The 19110-nt window shown below is 42.1% G+C and overlaps 1 protein-coding gene across 1 annotated transcript in view; it reads right to left on the bottom strand.

Annotated features, from left to right (window-relative positions):
- Positions 1-73: 73 nt before the first annotated feature.
- LHX8 (LIM homeobox 8) overlaps positions 74-19110 on the bottom strand; it is a 30666-nt gene continuing 11629 nt past the window's right edge. Inside the window, exons 3-9 of the mRNA XM_018576879.1 lie at positions 16367-16534; positions 8201-8322; positions 6741-6961; positions 4432-4535; positions 2647-2742; positions 2200-2383; positions 74-619 (exon numbers count right to left, since the gene is read on the bottom strand). Coding sequence (XP_018432381.1) covers positions 543-619; positions 2200-2383; positions 2647-2742; positions 4432-4535; positions 6741-6961; positions 8201-8322; positions 16367-16534 — 972 coding nt within the window. The 3' untranslated portion in view covers positions 74-542. The remainder of the gene's footprint in view (positions 620-2199; positions 2384-2646; positions 2743-4431; positions 4536-6740; positions 6962-8200; positions 8323-16366; positions 16535-19110) is intronic.

The following is a 19110-nucleotide window of genomic DNA, read 5'->3' as shown; positions in this document are numbered from 1 at the left end:
AAGCAGTGCAAAAAAAAAAAAAAAAAAAAAAAAAAAAAAAAAGAAAAAAAAAAAAAAAAACTGTTCAAGCAAAACAAAATACATCTGCACTTTCTTGGCAATAATTTACAGGTACAAACTAATGAAAAATACAATTTCACAAAAAAAAATTGTAAACATTTTTTTTGCACACTTGTCAGTCCGTTTTTCTTCTTTTTTGGCAAAGTGCTCTTCTGATGACGAATAAATTAACAAACAACTAAGTTTGGACTAATTCCAGACAGTACAAAAAGGAAAAAAATAAGACACGTGAGAACTTAGTGGCGCTGTAAGCTGAACCCAATAATACTTACATAATGGGAGGGGCAGCGACGTGGTCATCAAAACCGGATGTGCATTTTGTGTGTATGGTGACCCTTTTTTTTACTGAGCGGTACAAGCGTAATGTGTACTTCAGTATGGAAAGTCTATATAAAAATAACTAAATGATCTTAATTATATTTTATACACAAGAAATGACTCCGTTTTACCCAAAGCATTTACATTCTTGGAGGAGGAAAAGTTTATGCGTGACTTATAGGTAGTTGCGCCATGGAGTGAGGCAGCATCGACTGGAGTCCAAGAGCTGACGGTGAGTGAGCTGGAGGGAAAAAAGAAAAATAGTACTTATGATGCTAAAGTTATCAGACATAGTAACTGTGCACTCAAAGTGTTTTAAAAAGACCCAAAATAAAAAAATCTTAAAATGTAGCACAGATTTGGTGAACTCAATTCTGCCTAAAGATTTTAGAAAGTACCACGGTGATGAGAGCTTTTACCAGCAGGTGGCACTCCAGTCCTAAAAAACTGAAAGATTAATAAGGTGCCTGAGAACCACAGGCGCTGGGAGATCGATCAATGATCAATGACCACCGTCTAAACACATGGACAAAATTTAAAACTTGCGCTTCACACCTACATATGGCCAAACAGTATGTGGACATCACCATTACGTCAAGTTCAGGCATTTCCAGTGAAGGGTACGGTTAATACTACAGCATACAAAGACATTTTAGACAATTGTATGCTTCCAACCTTGTGGTAACAGATTGGTGAAGACCCTTTTCTGTTCCAGCATGACTGTGCCCCTTGTATAAAGCTAGCTCCATAAAGACATGATTTGATAACATTGGTGTGGAGAAACTTATGTGGCCTACAGAGAGCCCTTACTTCATCCCTAATGAAACCCTTTGAAATGAATTGGAACGCAGATTGTGAGCCTGATCATAAGTACTTAACCTCACACATGTTCTTTTGGCTGCATGGGCACAAATTTCCACAGGCACTCTAAAATCTTCTAGAAAGCCTTTCCAGCAGACGGAAGGAGGCATCTTCATAGTAATAGCCATGGATTTGGAATTAAGTACAACAAGCTTATATGGATGTGATTGTTGGGCGCCACTGTCTTTTAAGAAAGAACTAGCCTTAAAAAGGAGATACTAATGCCAGAAACAACTCCAGGTTCCCTTTATGCCAAAACTGCAAAAAACTTCTTGGCATCCAATGTGGCTCAAGACCAGATCATGTCTATGGGGATCGTAAACTGTCTTAAATGGGCAAAGGGACAATGTCTCATATTCCAAAGTGACAGCTTCTGCAGAATGCCCTTCCTCAAGGCAGTTATACTTACCGAGCCACACTCCCACACCATCATAGGCCCTGCTAACAAGCTGAGGCTTCTTAATATGAGGGAGCACATGAGGGACAATGCTAGAGTGGCCAATCACCCGACCAAAACATGGTTATGTGGGCTGCCCATGATATAATTCCTCTGTCGCTTCAATACCAGAGCCGGTAAGTGTGGTAGGTATAAAAGCCTGGGCTTTATATGCCACCTGCCTCCTCACTGAACCACACAAAAATAATTGCTGGTCTCCAAGCTTCCTTGCCTTTAACAGCCTGAGCAGGCAGAAGTCAAACAATAAGCTTTGCAATTTTTTTTTAGCAAGCTGCAAATAGCTGGTCTAAAGCCTTTAACTCTTTCCCTGCCAACGACGTAAGGCTTACGGTGGAACACAACCGCATGCAGCTGGCCACATCACTAAGCCTTACGTTGGTGGCTTTCACCCTTCTGCTATAAGCTCATGGTCGCTTTAGAGTTTTGTAAGCCAGGCTCAACATCATTACTAAAAAATTGCTGCCCAATGTATCACCACATACTAAATACCATCAGCAGCTTACCATCCATGTAACTGTGCAGGGCGGTCAGCATGGGCCCATCTTGAGGTACATATGCGGAGTAGGCCATTTCCTCCATCATTGGAGGGGAAAGCCTTGAGGATTGCATGGCTGTAACTGGCGCGGTTGAGGAATGAGTAGGACTAACGTGTTTCTTGTGGCGTGCTCTACAGTTCTGAAACCAGACCTGGAAGAGATGACACCACACAAATATCCATTATCCCAAGCATTTACACATTTCGGCTATTATCACCTCAGGAGGAGAGGGGATATATTCCAGTAAGCAAGAGAGCAAAAGTTAATTTTTCCTCATTTTAGGGAGATTTCCTGTTGTGCCTCTGAAGGCAGGAAGTGCAGGAAAATCTCAAGGATTTGTAACCCTTCAATTCTATACAACCCTCCTTCCTCCCCAGCCAATAAATGCTTTTAAAGTCCATCACAAAGCCTCACCTGTATTACGCGTCTGCTTAGGCCCGTCCTTTCAGACAGTTTCTGTAGTGTCTGTGCATCCGGATTGTTGTCCTGGGCAAACTGTGCTTGCATAACCTAAAAATACATATTATATATACACAAGTCAGTAACCAAAGCTAAATCATGTCAATGGCAGATCACGTACAGCAATAAAGTAAATCATACAAAGAGCTGCAGCAACCCAGAGAGAGAGAGATGCTCCAAATTCAGAGATCATTGACCTCTATGGAGCTCTGTCCCTGCTCGGCAATCAGGAAGTATATCATTTTTTTTATTTTTTTTTAAACAGAAAAAGTAAGATTCAGTCACCTTGTAAATATATTGCCAACATTTAAAGTGTATGTCAAGCTAAAAGCTTTCCTTTCTAGGTTCACGAAGAATTATAACTAGGGATGCACAGTAGAATCGGTATCGATACCGTACTCGATGGGGTGCATGTACTCACCCAAATGCTCAGATACCTTCCACGATACTGGAACTTCTGGTCAGGGGAAAATTTTCTGACCGGCAGTGCCATAGGGGAACATGGAGCCAGCTTCCCAGCCAATCAAGAAGCCAGGAGGTGGGTCATTAATCACCGCCCGGCTTCCTGATTGGCCGGGAAGCCAGTTCTCTGGCCAAACATGGAGCCGGCTTCCCGGGCAATCAGGAAGCTGGACGGCATGTCATTACATGCCGCCCGGCTTCCTGATTGCCTGGGAAAACGGCTCCATGCCAGCGGAATCACTGGTATCGGTACTCGGATCAGCAAGTACCAAAAGCAAAATATCGGTACTCTATACCGCAAAAATGGTATTGGTGCATCCCATATTATAACCACGTTCAGGTTTTTACTGCTATCCAGGGTCCCATTAGAGAGACTTAACCTCACTTCCTGTCGGGTTGACAATTTTCAGATTGGAAGGGAAAATCTGCAACAGGGACACAGACAAATACGATTCCGACAGGGGTTCTAGCCCATCCTCCATTCTACTAAAGAAAAGCAATTTTATTTCTGTTCGTGCCGCCATTGCCTCACTTCTGAGCTAGAAAATTATTTTGATGTCAAACATCTGAAACTCCAAGTTATCACACCGAAGTCCTTGCACCCAGCAACAGTCTATCAAACAGAGCTCCCCAACCCTACTCACCAGCCCCTGCCAAGGGAAACACAATCAACCAAGAAATCTCTTGTTATATCTAAAAGCTGAAATCCAGGCAGATATAAAAGGACAAAAATATTGGTACTCAATACCGAAAAACTGGTATCGGTGTATCCCTAGTATGTACAGCAGTAGATATGCAAGTCTTTGCAAGTTACATTTTTAGTAGCATAATCATGTCCTTAAGCCATTGCAATGAGCAAGCCCATAGATGTCCCAGTGTTTTCTGCACCTATATGGTCCTGTACATACTGGGAATTCCTACAGGTAGATTTTGCACGTATAGTAACTTTTTTGTTTTGCGTTTACTCAATTTCAAAATTAAATTTCCGTTTCGCTAATCAAGCCGATCTCATGACAAATTCTGAAGCTATACTGTAGCTATTTACTGTAACTTGAATTTCCATATTTAAAACTGCAGTTGTGAAAACTCAATATCAAAAGGATCTCAGTAGTTGTGGTCAGCTTACGTTCCACCAAGGTTACCGGCTCAAATCACTTGGAACGTTGTGCAGCACAATTACAGGATTTACATATTTTTTTTACATTAGGTGACAGCTGGAACTTAGGACTTATTCATAGAGCCACGGACACGTCCGCCTGGCTCAGAACAAGAACTTACTTGGAGCTGGTCCGCGGTGAAGCTAGTACGAGCCCTTTTAGCCGGTTTTGGCTGATTAATATCTTGCTCTGTCAACAAAGCCCCTTCCACACTGACACGGTTCCCTGCATGGAGGGGAAAAAAATGAATATTAAACATTTTTTTCTGTATTGCATAATAAAAGCAGAAGGGCAAACAGAGGTCTGCGACACTACAAGATCACACCGATAAGGCTGCCAGTCTAGCATATAGAACAAACTATTTGGTGTGGAGCTACATTTGTAAGAAAGTTTGCTAACACTTTAGGAATCTTCTGGATTTCTGCATTTAAGGCTCCTTGATGTGTGATGACCAACCATGCCACATATGTGAAGTGTTTACTTAAATGCACCCCTACCTACAAATAATTGGACGTGCAATGTGGCCCAACCGTAAGAGGACCTCTTTAAAAGAGTTGTTAAAGGATTCTAAATTACTTGACGTGGACCCTAATCCATAGCCAACTCCAGAAAGACATGTTCGAAAGGCTCTAGGACTAGTCTAGGATATACTTGTACAAATCAGGCAAAAGGAAACGTTAAACAAGCTCACTGGCTCTGGTCAAGCGGCTTGCATAGAACACACTTGCCCTTGATGGATACCTGGAAGAGACTCCGAACCATGCAAGCTCACTGGCTCTGGTAACGAAGCTTGCATACAATGTGGCTTTCCTGGATGGGTAACCGTAAGTGACTCAGAACCAAACAGGTTCACTGGCTCTGGTCAGGCAGCTTACATACAATATGTGCTTTCTTCTAAGGGGACCCTGAAGGCGCACCAAAAACATAGGATGAGAACCCAAAAAGTTTAATAGAGTAAAAAAATTCTATCACATTAACAGCCAATGAGTTTTGAGTTCTGATGAAGAACTGAGAGTTTACCAATTTGGTTCACATATACCCTACACAATCAAGATATTTCAATATAAAATGCTTTATCAGGACTTCATTGAATACAGGCAAAGATCAAAAAGGTTCTGGAAGGTCCACAAACCTTCTCACAACTGCAGTCAGGCATACCTTGCAAGAGCACGCACTGCCCTTATTTTATGAACTATGAAGGATACAAGTGGAAGAGAGATGGGAAATCCAGTCTACCATAACATCAAACTCCATCCATGACAATGTTTGGCATTCTTGAACACCTTTGCCTGTCACACACATGCCGAGGGGCAGAAGTGGGCTGCAGTACTGGTGGTCTCCGGCATGACATGGACAGGAAGAATTTATCATCTAGGACATATAGTAGGCATACTCTTCCGCAACTATGTTTCCAGAAGGAAACATTTGAAGGAGTGTGAATTTTTGCTATTAAAGCATATCTACAGCCGTTTCAGGCTGTTTGATCACCAGTACAGTGTATGAAAACCATGGCTTCTATGGAGTAGGCCTTGGAACCCAACAAGACAGATTAACTTGAAACAAATGTATGCAGTTTGCAATAATCAAATCTATAATATTGGGTTATATTTGCACTATACATCAGCAGTTCTGGATGGACATTAAAGAATGGACTTCCATGGCTCCACCCACTGTCCTCAAATTATGAAAAAAATAAAAATGTTTTACTAAGTGATGGAATCCGACATGTCAATTCTTTGTCAGAAAGCTTTAATGTGCTAGGCACTGATTACATAGGAGGGCTTTTTTGTCATTTATAAGTGGTCGCTCTATAGAATAAAAGACCCTTGGGCATATATGTAGCAAACCGTGTAAGATTGGAGTATGGTCTTAAGCACATGGGACTGTGCAGAAGGTTAAAGGAGAATTATGGGGTATACCGCTTTATGCATTTTTTGTTTCCTTATGATACAGGAATACATTTTGCAATGTACTACTAATACAAAATGCTTCATAAGCTTAAAATACAATTAAATACTGTGGGCGGGGCCAAGCTCTATGCTGAGAAGCAATCCAAACAATATCGTCGGGATCCACCCCTCCCAATGAGTGACAGCAGGTTGTAGAAGCTGCTGTGCGTTCTTGAGAACCTTTGCAGGTGCAGCAGCTTTGGGCACATCCTATCAGAGATTATCCATGGCAGGTCAGATGTCTATGAACACTAGCACATCTATCCTCCTCTAATCCTGTTCTAGATTACCCAAAATCTGTGATTTTCTTTCAGTTTCAGTGATAATGGTCACCAGGACAAATCAGGTGGGCGAAATGGGAACACAGACAGCCCTTAAAACCTGACAGTTGTTCTAACACCTCTCCACTCCATCCAAAAACATTTGGCTTCAGTTGCATTTGAATATCTATTGCATTATAAACTGTCGTGCAGGCACGTACCGCTCTCCACGGCTCGTTTCAGGTTATCCAGCATGCAGTCGTAGTGCACCCTGCACAAAACCTTCTCCTCCACCAGAGCAAACTCCTCCCCTGTGGACAGCTGCCTCTTGCACGAATAGCAGGCAAAGCACGCCAAGTGGTAGACATTACCCTTCGCCCGCCTCACCCAGTCTGTGGAGTGGATGTGCCTGCCGCAACGCGAGCATCGCGTTCCATATCGCCTACATGATGGAAAGAAAAAGAGAGGGTGCGGTACAGTTAATTGGCAATTATTAAGCAAGACTGAATAAGTATGCAACGCACAACATTTGAATTGCATGCACTACTAATAATAGAGAGCAACCTACAGTAGAGTCCAATCAAAATTTACCTTTTACAGAACTAGTTGGTTATTATGGGTGTACTGAACCAGACAGTCTGATGTTGGGGTGAACATGTACTTTTAAAAGGAGTCTGATAACATAGGCATCAACTAACAGCAGATTTTAAAGTAGGCCAACTATGGACAAGATTTTTGAGTCTAAAGCCAAACGCCAGCCAACACTTTTTGCAATTACAGCAAGGATTTTAATATATATATATATATATATACACACACACAAGGTTTAAACCATATGAGTAAATGGCACCATATCAGCAATTTATGGTTGTCCCCAATTCGCAAAAGCCACTTTTCCTGGACAGCTTGGCCTGTTAGAGGAAATAGGAAAAAAATGGATCTAATAGCAGGCTCAGTAGATGATTATATAAGATTTATAAAGCGCCAACAGTTTGCTATGGAGAGACTGCTCCAAATGTACATTTTTATGTTGTCTATTGTTCCACTGAAGTATAAGTCTTGGTGTTTATAGTAGAGTCATTAGCACAGTTTATTGTGCTAACGCAGCAATAGGAATATGAAAAATAAAATTACAAAAATAAAAATTCCTACAGCATATAATTGTGAATTACATGCAGCACAGCCCTCCAAACATCAGTGCCTAAGCAGCCTCTGAGGAGCCCATTAGGCATTTGACTTCTGAGACATATCCCACCCACCCCTGCCGTAATCACTGGATTGCATGGATGGTGTCCCCAGGGGATGTGGTCTGGGAACAAGAAGTTCCCTAGTAAAAACTTACTCCTCCAATATGGCAGCCACACATTAGCACAGAGAAGTGGATGACAAAATGGCCCAAGGCTAAAGGGCAGATGCAGACTGCTTCCCATCTGCACTATATCCAACCAAATTGCCTTGCAAAGCATGAGCCTAAGCTCACTAGAATTAAATTTGGGCTAGCTCCAATATTTTAGGCTATCCAAGGCACTAGGCCCAGGGTTTGCATAACTTTATATTTTCACAAAACTAAAAAAATAAATGCAACCCAAACGTTCTAACAAGCACAGCGATACATAACCTGGCATTCATCTACACATTCATACGGATACATTGATACAGATTTCACACAGACAAGTCGTACCTGAAATAATCGAGCTTGCAAAAAATATCTTTGTCTTTGATATAACAGCTTGTGTGTCTTCCCAGTGAAGTCCGGCATACACTACAGGACAGACAGCGCACGTGCCAACACAAGTCATTTACCTGCCGGGGACAAAAGGAGACCGTTATACAAGGCCAGGGGATAACACAACCATCTGAGAAGCCCAAGTGAGAGATCGGCTTTTCTCATCCCCCAATTACTATTTCTACATAAATGTCACTAATATCAAAAGCAAAAAAACATTTTCACAAATGGAATAAACGTGCAATTTTAGGAACCAGTCAGAGCATCTCTAAAACAGACATTTAAAGCAGAACTTCCTCTGAGCACAGGTCGTCCTGGACCCAGCCTGGGACAGTGAAAGGAAAAGCACAGTGGTAAGATTCTCTCTCCATCACTCTGCTGTCTACACCTATCAGTATGCTTCTTGTGAGAACATGAACTGATTGGCTCCTTGTTTTGCTTCTTCCTCTCACCCTTTGAGCCCTGCAGTACAGAACAGCAAGAGTAAAGTTAAGGAAATTTCCACTTTTGCAGGAGAATGTAAAAGTTTCAAGGCCTGTAATGTAAGCGTTTTCGGGGTCCCTGGTTCAAATCCCGGCCAGGGAATGTAGTCTGCGTGGAGTAAAGCCACTCCCTGTGTTTTCGTGGGTTTACTCCAGCTACTCCGGCTTCCTCCCACACTCCAAAGACATGCTGGTAGGATGCTTGGCTCCTGTCTAAATTGGTCCTTGTATCTGTGTAAGGAACTTCAGACTGGAAGCTCTGAGGGCAGGGACTGATGTGAACGAATAGTCAGTTACCCACAGTGCCCGACATGCTGATTTCAGTAACCAACAGTACTCCCCATCAATAACTGCAACAGAAGAATGTAAATGTCACTAAACTATCTACGCGAGTGTCTGCCTGATCTGTCACAAATCCCAGTCTGGCTACAAGAACCAAACCAACCAATACTGCCAGAATTGCAAGATTCTCCACAGACTGAACAGACCTTCACAAATAATCATGGAGAAGAGGATTTGAAGAGGACCTGTTTAAGCCCAAGACTCCTTGGGAATGCAGAAGGTCAATAGCCATAGAATTTAAATGCCATCCGTCAAGCTGTAATTAGAAAACTGGCTTAAAAAACAAAACAAAAAATAAACCACCACCACCTCGATTTAGCTAAGCAAATAGGGAAGAGCCTTGCAGTGTTATGATCTGGGGTTGCTTCAGTTGGTAAGGTCTAGAGGTTCAGCAATGTTATATCCCCCAAAGAAATGAGGTCAGCTGCCTTCCTGAATATACCGAATGATCAGGTTTTTCCATCAATGGATTTTTTCTCCCCTGATGGCACATTGGGCATATTCCAAGATGACAATGTCAGGATTCATTCTGCTCAGATTGTGGAAGAGTGGTTCAGAGAGCATGAGACATCATTGTCACACATGGATTGGCCACCACAGAGTCCAGACCTTAACCCCCTTGAGAATCTTTGGGATGTGCCAGAGAAGACTTTACACAGAGGTCCGACTCTCCCATCATCACTACAAGATCTTGGTGAAAAATTAATGTAAATCTGGACAGAAATATATTCTGTGACGTTGCATAAGATTATCGAAACGATGGGACGCTGAATGTCTAAATGCTAAAAGTGGTCCAACAAAATATTAAGAGTGTGTGACTTTTTTGGGCAAGTCAGTTTACAATGCAAAGAGCAGAAGGGACACATCTTTGATGAAAAGTTTTCTGCAGTTTGCATGCCAACTTTCTAAAAGTTTCTATGGAGCTTTCCGCAAAGGAGTCCAAGATATTCGCAAAAGGCACTGAAGCTGCCACTTTTTACTGCTTACAATTTGGCATTGGCAGCATAAATTTGATTTCTCCAGTCTGCCATCCTCATAAATAGGATATGAATATATAGCAAATGTTGACCATTCCTGTAAAAGACAACCTTGGCCCCAGTACCTCTCCAGCCTATGACTCACTACTTTTCCTTTTTATTGTGGATGGCAGGAAGAGGAAGGATTTACTTATTATACCACCTTCTGCCATATTATAGAAAAACGGTGAGCAAAGTCTGCTTTGCTGCCACCCTCACACCTTGCTGTGAACCTCTTCGTGAATGCTATACATGGCATGTAATCTTCAGGCACAATGACTTGATTCAGGAAAATGTTGAAATCTAAGAATGTTTTTAAAAAACTTACATTGGTACATCTTGATTACATCTAATTCCTCATATTTCACATCTAGATGGCCACTGGGGATGCAGAAATTCACTACAGTAGTACATACAGTTTACGCTGGTCCATCTGGGTGCTAGTTGAGCAACTTGCCATCTATATACTAGAGACAGGAAATTGCTCCATCAGCAACCCCTCCATTCAGAGAACATCTTGGGTTTTTTTTTCCATTAATACAAGGTATTCTTTGATTGGACAGTGTGGAGCTCGTGACATCTACCCCCTCCTCAGTCTCTTCCAATCAGGGAATGTCTTGTATTCACCGAAAGAGATATAAGACATTCCCAGAAAGGCGAGGTGCCAAGCATGTGACCTGTGTTCAATATATAGACGGAAAGTTACTCGATCAGCATCCGGAAGAGACCCTCACTGACTATTATAGTGAATTTCTGCATCCCCAGCAGCCATCTGTTCGAGATATGAAGAATTATATGTAATCAAGCTGGCCCAATGGAAGCTTAAAGTGACACTAAACTCCAGAGTTAAATCCTAAAAATACATTCAGGCACCTTAACTACAGCAATGTATCTTAATTGTGTATCATTCGGTTGTAGATCCTCAAATCATCTCTGAATTGGTGCCGACACTGTCCTTCCTTCTGGAGGGTGGCTACTTTTGTTCCCCATGGTCCCTGTGTGTGTTGTAAAAGAAGTCACCGCTCCAAGCTCACTCCCGTGATGGATTTCAATCTCATCCGCCATTGCAGTCTGGGTGAGTATAAAACTGTTATTTTAGCTTGCTATACAAAACAATATTTTATTTGCCAGTAATTCTTCTTTAATATCAAATATTTGTTTAAAAAGATTATTCTCCTTAAAAATGTATATAAAATAAAAAGGGGCAAAGTGGGAATGTTCCTTTAAGTAAACATTAGGGGCTGAAACAAAGCTTTAAAATATGCGATATTCTGCATTACCACAAACCGAATAAATGAATTCATAACAACGCATGTTAAAGCAGCACATAGCAAACGAGAAGTGTGAACACGGGGCATACACACTTTGCAAGAATGCAGATAAAAAAAAAAAAAACCTCCAAACTTAATCTTGTAGAGACTTAGAAGCGCTCCTCCATTGCACGGATCCTAAGCTCAGTCTCCACAGGTTAGTAATGCTTTGCATCTCTTTAAAATTATGCTGAAGTGGAGAATGCAAGACACAAAACCCACAGAATACGACTTTATCGGTCAGTAAATCACATCCGAAGCCGGCAGTATTACAAATAAACACTCTGCAAGCCACAACAAGAAATCACGCAGATCCTGTTCTGTCCAAGAATGACAGATATAAGTTCCAGGAAACAAGCAATGATTACGGGAGGCAGACCCGCGAGCAGCAAATATTTATTGCCATTAATGTCCAATCCACACGGGAAAATAGATCAATTTTGGCATTACTGAAACGCATGCCTTCATGTGCATTTTATTAAAGATTGTGACCAGGTGTATTTATATTTTACAGCTGGAATAACACACCTTAGGCTCAATTCACAAAGCTAAACACCAGGAGAAGTTACTTCTATTCTAGAAAGTGACAGTGATTTTCCACCAATGTCCAATTAAGTTTGAAAACTACAGTCACATGGCGAAGTTAGAGAGCCTTATCCTTGTGGTAATGCTTTGTGAATTGAGCCTCATGCCCGCTCCACCCAGAATCCCAATTCCCCCCCCCCCCAAAAAAAAATACAACACCGTCCTGAGCGCCTTCATGTGACCTAAAGCTGGGGCAGCCTAGATCACATGTACGCCATTCACCATTAAGCTGCCCATACACCTTACAACCATCACACGACTTTCGTTGTACAATGGTTGTAAGTTAATTAAAATCTTGTACGATCTGCCCATCTTGGACAGGCCGAGCGTACTTGCGATCATCGCAAGCCCTCCCCGCTAAGGGGAGGGCTTCCGATGATTCCAATGGTGAGCCGGCAGTCCCGTTCGGCATTTGTCTTCCGAGCACGCCACTAACCCGTGAAAATTGTACGATTTTCGGCAGGTTTTCAAGCGTGCTCGGAAGACAAAAGACGTGAGACCGTACAGTATAAACGGTCGTACCCCTTCCATACACCTGCCGATTATCACACGATCACCCGTACGATAATCGGCAGTCGCATGGGCACCTTTAGAATCCACATACAATATGCTTATTAAATCTTAATTACAAACTGTATGGACACAAGGTTGTAGATACAGTAATACACTGAAAACATTAAGAGCTTAGGATAGAACACCTCCATCTCCGTGGCCATGCTAGAATGTGAGACCATACTGGAATTTAATGTAATCTCCAAACAGGACCAAGAACAAGCTACTGCAAAAAAAATAAAAAATACAGGGGGATACATTTTATATGCCATTCTTATAATTGCATATGTACCAGTATAAAAAAAAAACAGTTATGGTTTCCTTTAAAAAAGATTTACATTTTGAATACATTATTTCTGAAAAGGGCAAACAAAAGTTATATTCAATCAGGGACTAGTCCTTAAAGGTAGTGAGATTTATCAAGTTTTCATTACTAGTTAGTGACTAGAGGGCAGAAAAAGCATATTCTTATGCTCATGAACAGGATTTACATTTTTAATAAGCAGCAAATTGCCCAAAAATTTAGCATCATCTTGTGCATTGCAAACAGGGAATGGACAGCAAAACACCATTCACCATTTAACAGAACATCAATAGCAAAAACAGAGCACGCAGAATAGATTCAGAGGCATCTTTTTCCAGCATCGCCCCATTTACATAATGCCAAGATTTTTTTGCATACATTTTCCAGGAAAATGAAACATTCTGGTAGCAATATAAGTAGTCATTTTTTCCAGCTGATGCACAAATCCAGACATCCACCATCCCTAGTCTATTTCACTGTCTAAAAGGTGGTCTCAGAACAGACAAACTGTAGGAACAACCCAGTAGCAATTTATTTCCATTTTTTATCATTTCAAAGATCCAGAAAATCAAGTCAAATACTAATCTGGTACAACATTGGCTTTAATATTTTTTTTTTACTTTTTAAAATAAAAAAAGTTACAATTAATGAGAAATTTGGGATAGAAAAGCAAATTGTCTGTGATGCCACGTGCATTCCCTTAACCCCCCCACCGCCAAAAATTAGGCATCAAACAATTGTATACTCAGACATGATAACACATCTGATCCATGCCACAGAGCAAATGCGCTGTGCAAATTTGTAGGTTGCATCCAAGCAGAAACCCAATCTTTAACGAAATATCCAGATTTGTGACAAATTTCAAACTTTGCAATTTGTCAACAATATTTGCCACACACACGAAAACCAGCAAGATTTTATACTACTGTATGTTCCACCCTACCGGAGCCTCCAGCAAAAGTCCTGTTTATTTCTGCATGCTGGAATGTACGTGGATGCCAAAAAGGGAAGAAGGTTGGAATTATTTTTACATTTCTTCTTTGGAGTGTGGAAACTCGCTTATGATAAATTGTTACATTTGCCTATTTGTGCGGTGAAGGGGAATGTGTGATCAGCACAGTGAGCGAGTGTTTGAAAAGCACAAGTATCGGCTAGGGGACCAACTTGTGATTGCAACAGTAACACTGTGCTGCATGGTATTGCAACAGACTATGCAGATATAGATTTTAGAAGTACAATACAAGTCCTCTGCACAGTCTTTTCACTGAAAAAAGCTGCTTGGGGAAAAAATTTATTAAAAAAATAAATAAAAAAACAAAAGTGTATCAGTTTCTTTTTTGGAGTTAGCTACAGTTCAGGTGATGCAAATAAGGGGAAAAAACTCCAGCAGCCTGAAAGCACAGAACTGATACGCAAAGCAATTACAGAAATAATCTTTTAACAGATTTAACCCAACATTTATAGTTTTACCAATTTATAAAGTACTCACAATTTGTATCACTGTACAGCGCAAGAATATAATAATAGGAGCAACAAGACGAACATACAGATATGTGAAACTCGCCTCATAAGGAAGGAGTACAAGCTAACAGATCCCAATCGTAAGGGAGATTAATGGAGCAATTGCTCAATTAATAAATAAAACAAAATTGTAAATTAGTTATATTCCCATCTCGGTTAAGAGGGGGCTTGTAAAATTGGGTGGTGCTCAAAAGAGAGGGGATTATGTACCCTTTAATTAAGTCCAAAAGGGTTAATACATGAAACCAAAACATGTGCAGAGGCGGTCGGCAGTGAAGCCCACATGGTAACGAGAGAATAACAAGTCTAGTACACATTTACACCCAACAAATGTAGATTTCTAGCTGCTTAATATCAGGGCAAGCTGCATGAAAATGTCAATATACACAGATTATTCTTTGTCAGTCAAATTGACTTCAAGGTAAACCAAATATGACAAACTTGGTAATCGGTAGTCTATTCAGAATGGCTTTTAGTAGGCAAAAAACCCCAAGCAGTAATCTCTTCAGGATGTAAAACGGAGCCCTCTAAAACAGCTCCACAAACTGTGCATAGTATCCTTTTTTTTTTTTTAAAAGAGAAACTCCATTTAATAAAAAATTATATAAATTAAATATAAAAAGCTACATCAGCCAATTTGTAATTTAAAGATTAATAGAAAATAACCCATTTTAAACTGAAACCGCTAATTTTTTTTTCAATGCAATATGGCAACCAGAAATGTCATTTCCTGTTTTTGTGAATGGCTGACAGATTTTGACAGACGTCTGCACTAAGATAGAAGCAAAAACTTTTAGACACCGTTCACACTGGGGCGGTTTGGCCGCACGGATACGCCCACATGAACAATCCCATACATTGCTATGGAGACCGTTCATGCGACCATGCGATCAGAACCGCGACCCGCCCGTACTGCTCCCTGCACTATTATTGTTAAGTTGATCAGCGCGGTTTGGGGCTTTAATTGCGTTTCAGTGCTGAAACACAATTAAAAACTCCCAAAACCTCCATTGCAAGATCAGCGTGGTAACCGCACTGTTCCGCAACCGCCCTGGTGTGAATAGGAATTTCATTTTTGGTTATACACTCTCTAAGGGTTCATTACTACTAAAGGGATGCCGACACTGCAACTTTCCTCATTACAACACAGTAAGTGCACCAGCTGATTATCATAAACCCAGACCCTCCCATTCAGGGATCAGTTTGGAAAGGACATGGCGAAACAAACAGCTATTTCTTCAGGACAGAAAACAGATAGGAATCTGTAACAAAGTTTGTTAAAAACCTTGCACTGTACATCGATCCCCCAGACGGGATTTCATTTTTCTCAACAAAAGTAGAGTTACCCTTTAAAGCAGCAGTTCAGCACAAAGGGACAAGACTTTAAGAGACTGGAGTATTGAACAGCTGCTCCAGAAAATAATGTGCTTAGAAGCAGTAGATGCTCAGCACATTACAGTGCAAAACATGAAACAAAAAATACAAATACAAAAGTGAAAAAAAAAAAAGTTGTGCAATCAAGGACATTTTTTACGAAGCAGCAGAATGGAAGTTGTTTTGTCTTGTGTCTAAAAAAAGACAAGTAATGGAGCCCCAACTATATACACCCCATCATCACTTGGATGCATCAGGAAAAAAAAACTCCACATTTTGTATGACATCTGACTAGGAGCATCTGACCTGCACTCTCATTTTAAGCACCAGCACATCAAAACATTCCTTATTCCCCCTTTTTATATAAAGTTATATCATTCAACACTCTAAAAAGCATTGTCTCATAATGTCTGCCTGACACCGTGGAAAATGCCCCATAAAAGGTCCACCTAACCCCCCTGTGCTTTATCAGGACACACCTTCCACTGAAGAGACACTAGAGAATTGGTCCATAGGGTCCACCTAACCCCACCATGCTGTATCAGGATACAGCGACTACTGAAAAGAGACTTTATATGCCTTATATGAACCACAAACCTGATTAAACTAGTTCTCGTGGTAATCTAATGACTTACCTTGAGCAGGTATTTATCTACAATCTCCATGCCACAGCTGCTGCAGATACTTTTTCCTTGAGTAAGACCAGAAGATGGCATGGAGTGCGGAGAGGAGGAGGACCCTGGGGACAGAAGAGGTGATGAACATGAATCTTCATCCAGAGCAGCACCCGGACTTCCTTGGAGCTAGAAGTAACACATCAACATAATGATTACACACCACGTATTCCAGGAATGTCATATTTATAAGCCGACTGCAATGATACTGACACAATGTACATCTGCCATTTACCTTCAGCATGCCAACTACATTCCAAATCCCATCATTGACTACATTCACCCCTCTGCAATTTAGTGGAATGCCACAGGACTTTAGTGGAGTGCCACAGGACTGCTGTTCATCTTGGAGTCTGGCAATGCCTAGATTCAATCAGTAATAACTATAGGAATGTCTGGTTAAAAAAAACCTCACAGATTTCTACCTTCTATTGTGATGCGAGGACACATGAAATCAACGCCCGTCAACTCGCAGAAATAAAATGTGTAAACACCGGAGTAATAAAACAAAACCAGTTCGAAATCTTCCACTAGAAACACTTGTTCAAATGACTACTTCCTCACATTGGAAAGGTTTTCTCACTTCCTGCTGAGTCTACAGGACAGGAAGTGAAGGGACAGCATACATGGGAAAAAAAAAATACAAATATGATATACCAATACCGGTTTTTCGGTATCAAGTACTGATATTGTGCTTTCTGCACCCGTCAATACCGGTGCTTCCGCTGGCATGGAGCCAACTTCCCGGGCAATTAGGAAGCCGGTAATAACATGCTGCTCGGCTTCCTGAGTGCCCGGGAAACCAGTTCGATGTTGTTTGGCTGCGAAACCGGCTTCACAGCCAATCAGCATCGAGCTGGCTTCCCAGCCAATCAGGAAGGCGGCTTCATGTTCCCCTACAGTATTGGAAAATTTTAGTGGTGAGGTCCCACGCGTGCGCTCTAGTGCTCTGCCACGCCGTCATATTTCTAACATCAAAATACAAAAGAGATATCCTGCCCATGTCTGAGGACACAAGTATGGCGGTGGGAATCTACCAAGCAGCCTTCTCTCACCACCCCCTGCACCTGTCACTGCTCACCATACCTGCACTCCCCCCTTCCACCAAAGCACCGGTACCCTGCGTCTAACCACGGCACAACCACAGCCTGGCTGTCCCTGCCCACCCCCACCCCTTTCATTCATTGGATTTCAGTGCTTTCAATCATGGAGGTTCAGCATCACATGTGAGCATTACCACAGCTTCCTATTTTCAGGCAGCTATGCAGAGCACCCTGCCGGCCTCACACCAGTCAGGATCATCGATGCCCCGTGCGCAGGCCCGTTCATCCATGGCCCGGCTAAACCTCATCCATGGCCCGGCTAAACCTCATCCATGGCCCGGCTAAACCTCATCCATGGCCCGGCTAAACCTCATCCATGGCCCGGCTAAACCTCATCCATTGCCCCGTGCATGGCCCGGCTAAGCCTTAACTCTATTATATGGTTAGCATTTTCTGAGTCACAGACCAGCCCTCATAGTACACATAGCCTATACACCCCACCAATAAAGCACCCCAAACTCCATCCTGCACTTTTATAAGGCTATGTATACTAATAGAAGTTGCCCTTTAAAGTTGACATCCATTGAACTCTGGGCTGTTTGGATGAAGGCCTTTAGTACGTTGGAGTCTCCGAGATAATGTAAGGGGAATTTTATCAAAATTGGAGCAGACAAATTCTGGAGCTGTTGCCCAGGGCAACCAATCAGCTTCTCTCTTCCATTTGTTCAGTTATTAAGGGTAATTAAGATTTAAAAATAAAAGAGAAGCGGATTGGTTGCTATGGGCAACAGCTCCAGATTTTGTCTGCTCCAGCTTTGATAACTTCCCCCTGTGTGCGTTTGATCTGTATATACTTCTGCTGTGTTATTAGGATGCATCTCCTTCTGAACTACTCCACCCCCATCCATTCTTCAGATTTTGGGAACGGGGGGGGCGGCAGGTTCTAATGGTTGTTTTGATCTGGTTTATAGAACGGTCTCCGGTGCACCTTTTTCTGGTTTTAAAATTGAATAAACAGAATTAAAAAATAAATAAAGCAGCTCACATACACTGCCGCCACCCCCCAATATGGCAGCCCATTCACCAATTCACCACATACACAGCCGGGAACCCTCTAATATGGCAGCCCATTCACCACACACACGGCTGGCACCCCCCAATATGGCAGCCCATTCACCACATAAAAAGCCGGCACCCCCCAATATGGCAGCCCATTCACCACATAAAAAGCCGGCACCCCCCAATATGGCAGCCTACTTACCACATACACAGCCGGCACCCCCCAATATGGCAGCCTACTTACCACATACACTGCAGCACCCCCCAATATGGCAGCCCCCTCCCCACATACACTGCAGCACCCCCCAATATGGCAGCCCACTCACCACATACACTGCAGCACCCCCCAATATGGCAGCCCACTCACCACATACACAACAGACATGCCCCCAATATTGGCAGACCACATACACAGCCGGCACCCATCAATATTGCAGCCCACTCACCACATACACACCCGACACTCCCCAATATGGCAGCTCGCATACACAGCTGACAGACCCCCATTACGGCAGCCCACTCACCACATACACAATATGTCAGTCCCCTACACACATACAGCCAACACCCTAATATGGCAGCTAAAATACCACACACATACTC

The sequence above is a fragment of the Nanorana parkeri genome, unplaced genomic scaffold (assembly GCF_000935625.1).
Source record: "Nanorana parkeri isolate BGI_ZX_2015 unplaced genomic scaffold, ASM93562v1 scaffold79, whole genome shotgun sequence".
Taxonomy (NCBI): Eukaryota; Metazoa; Chordata; class Amphibia; order Anura; family Dicroglossidae; genus Nanorana; species Nanorana parkeri.
This window is presented reverse-complemented; position numbering and strand designations above follow the sequence as displayed.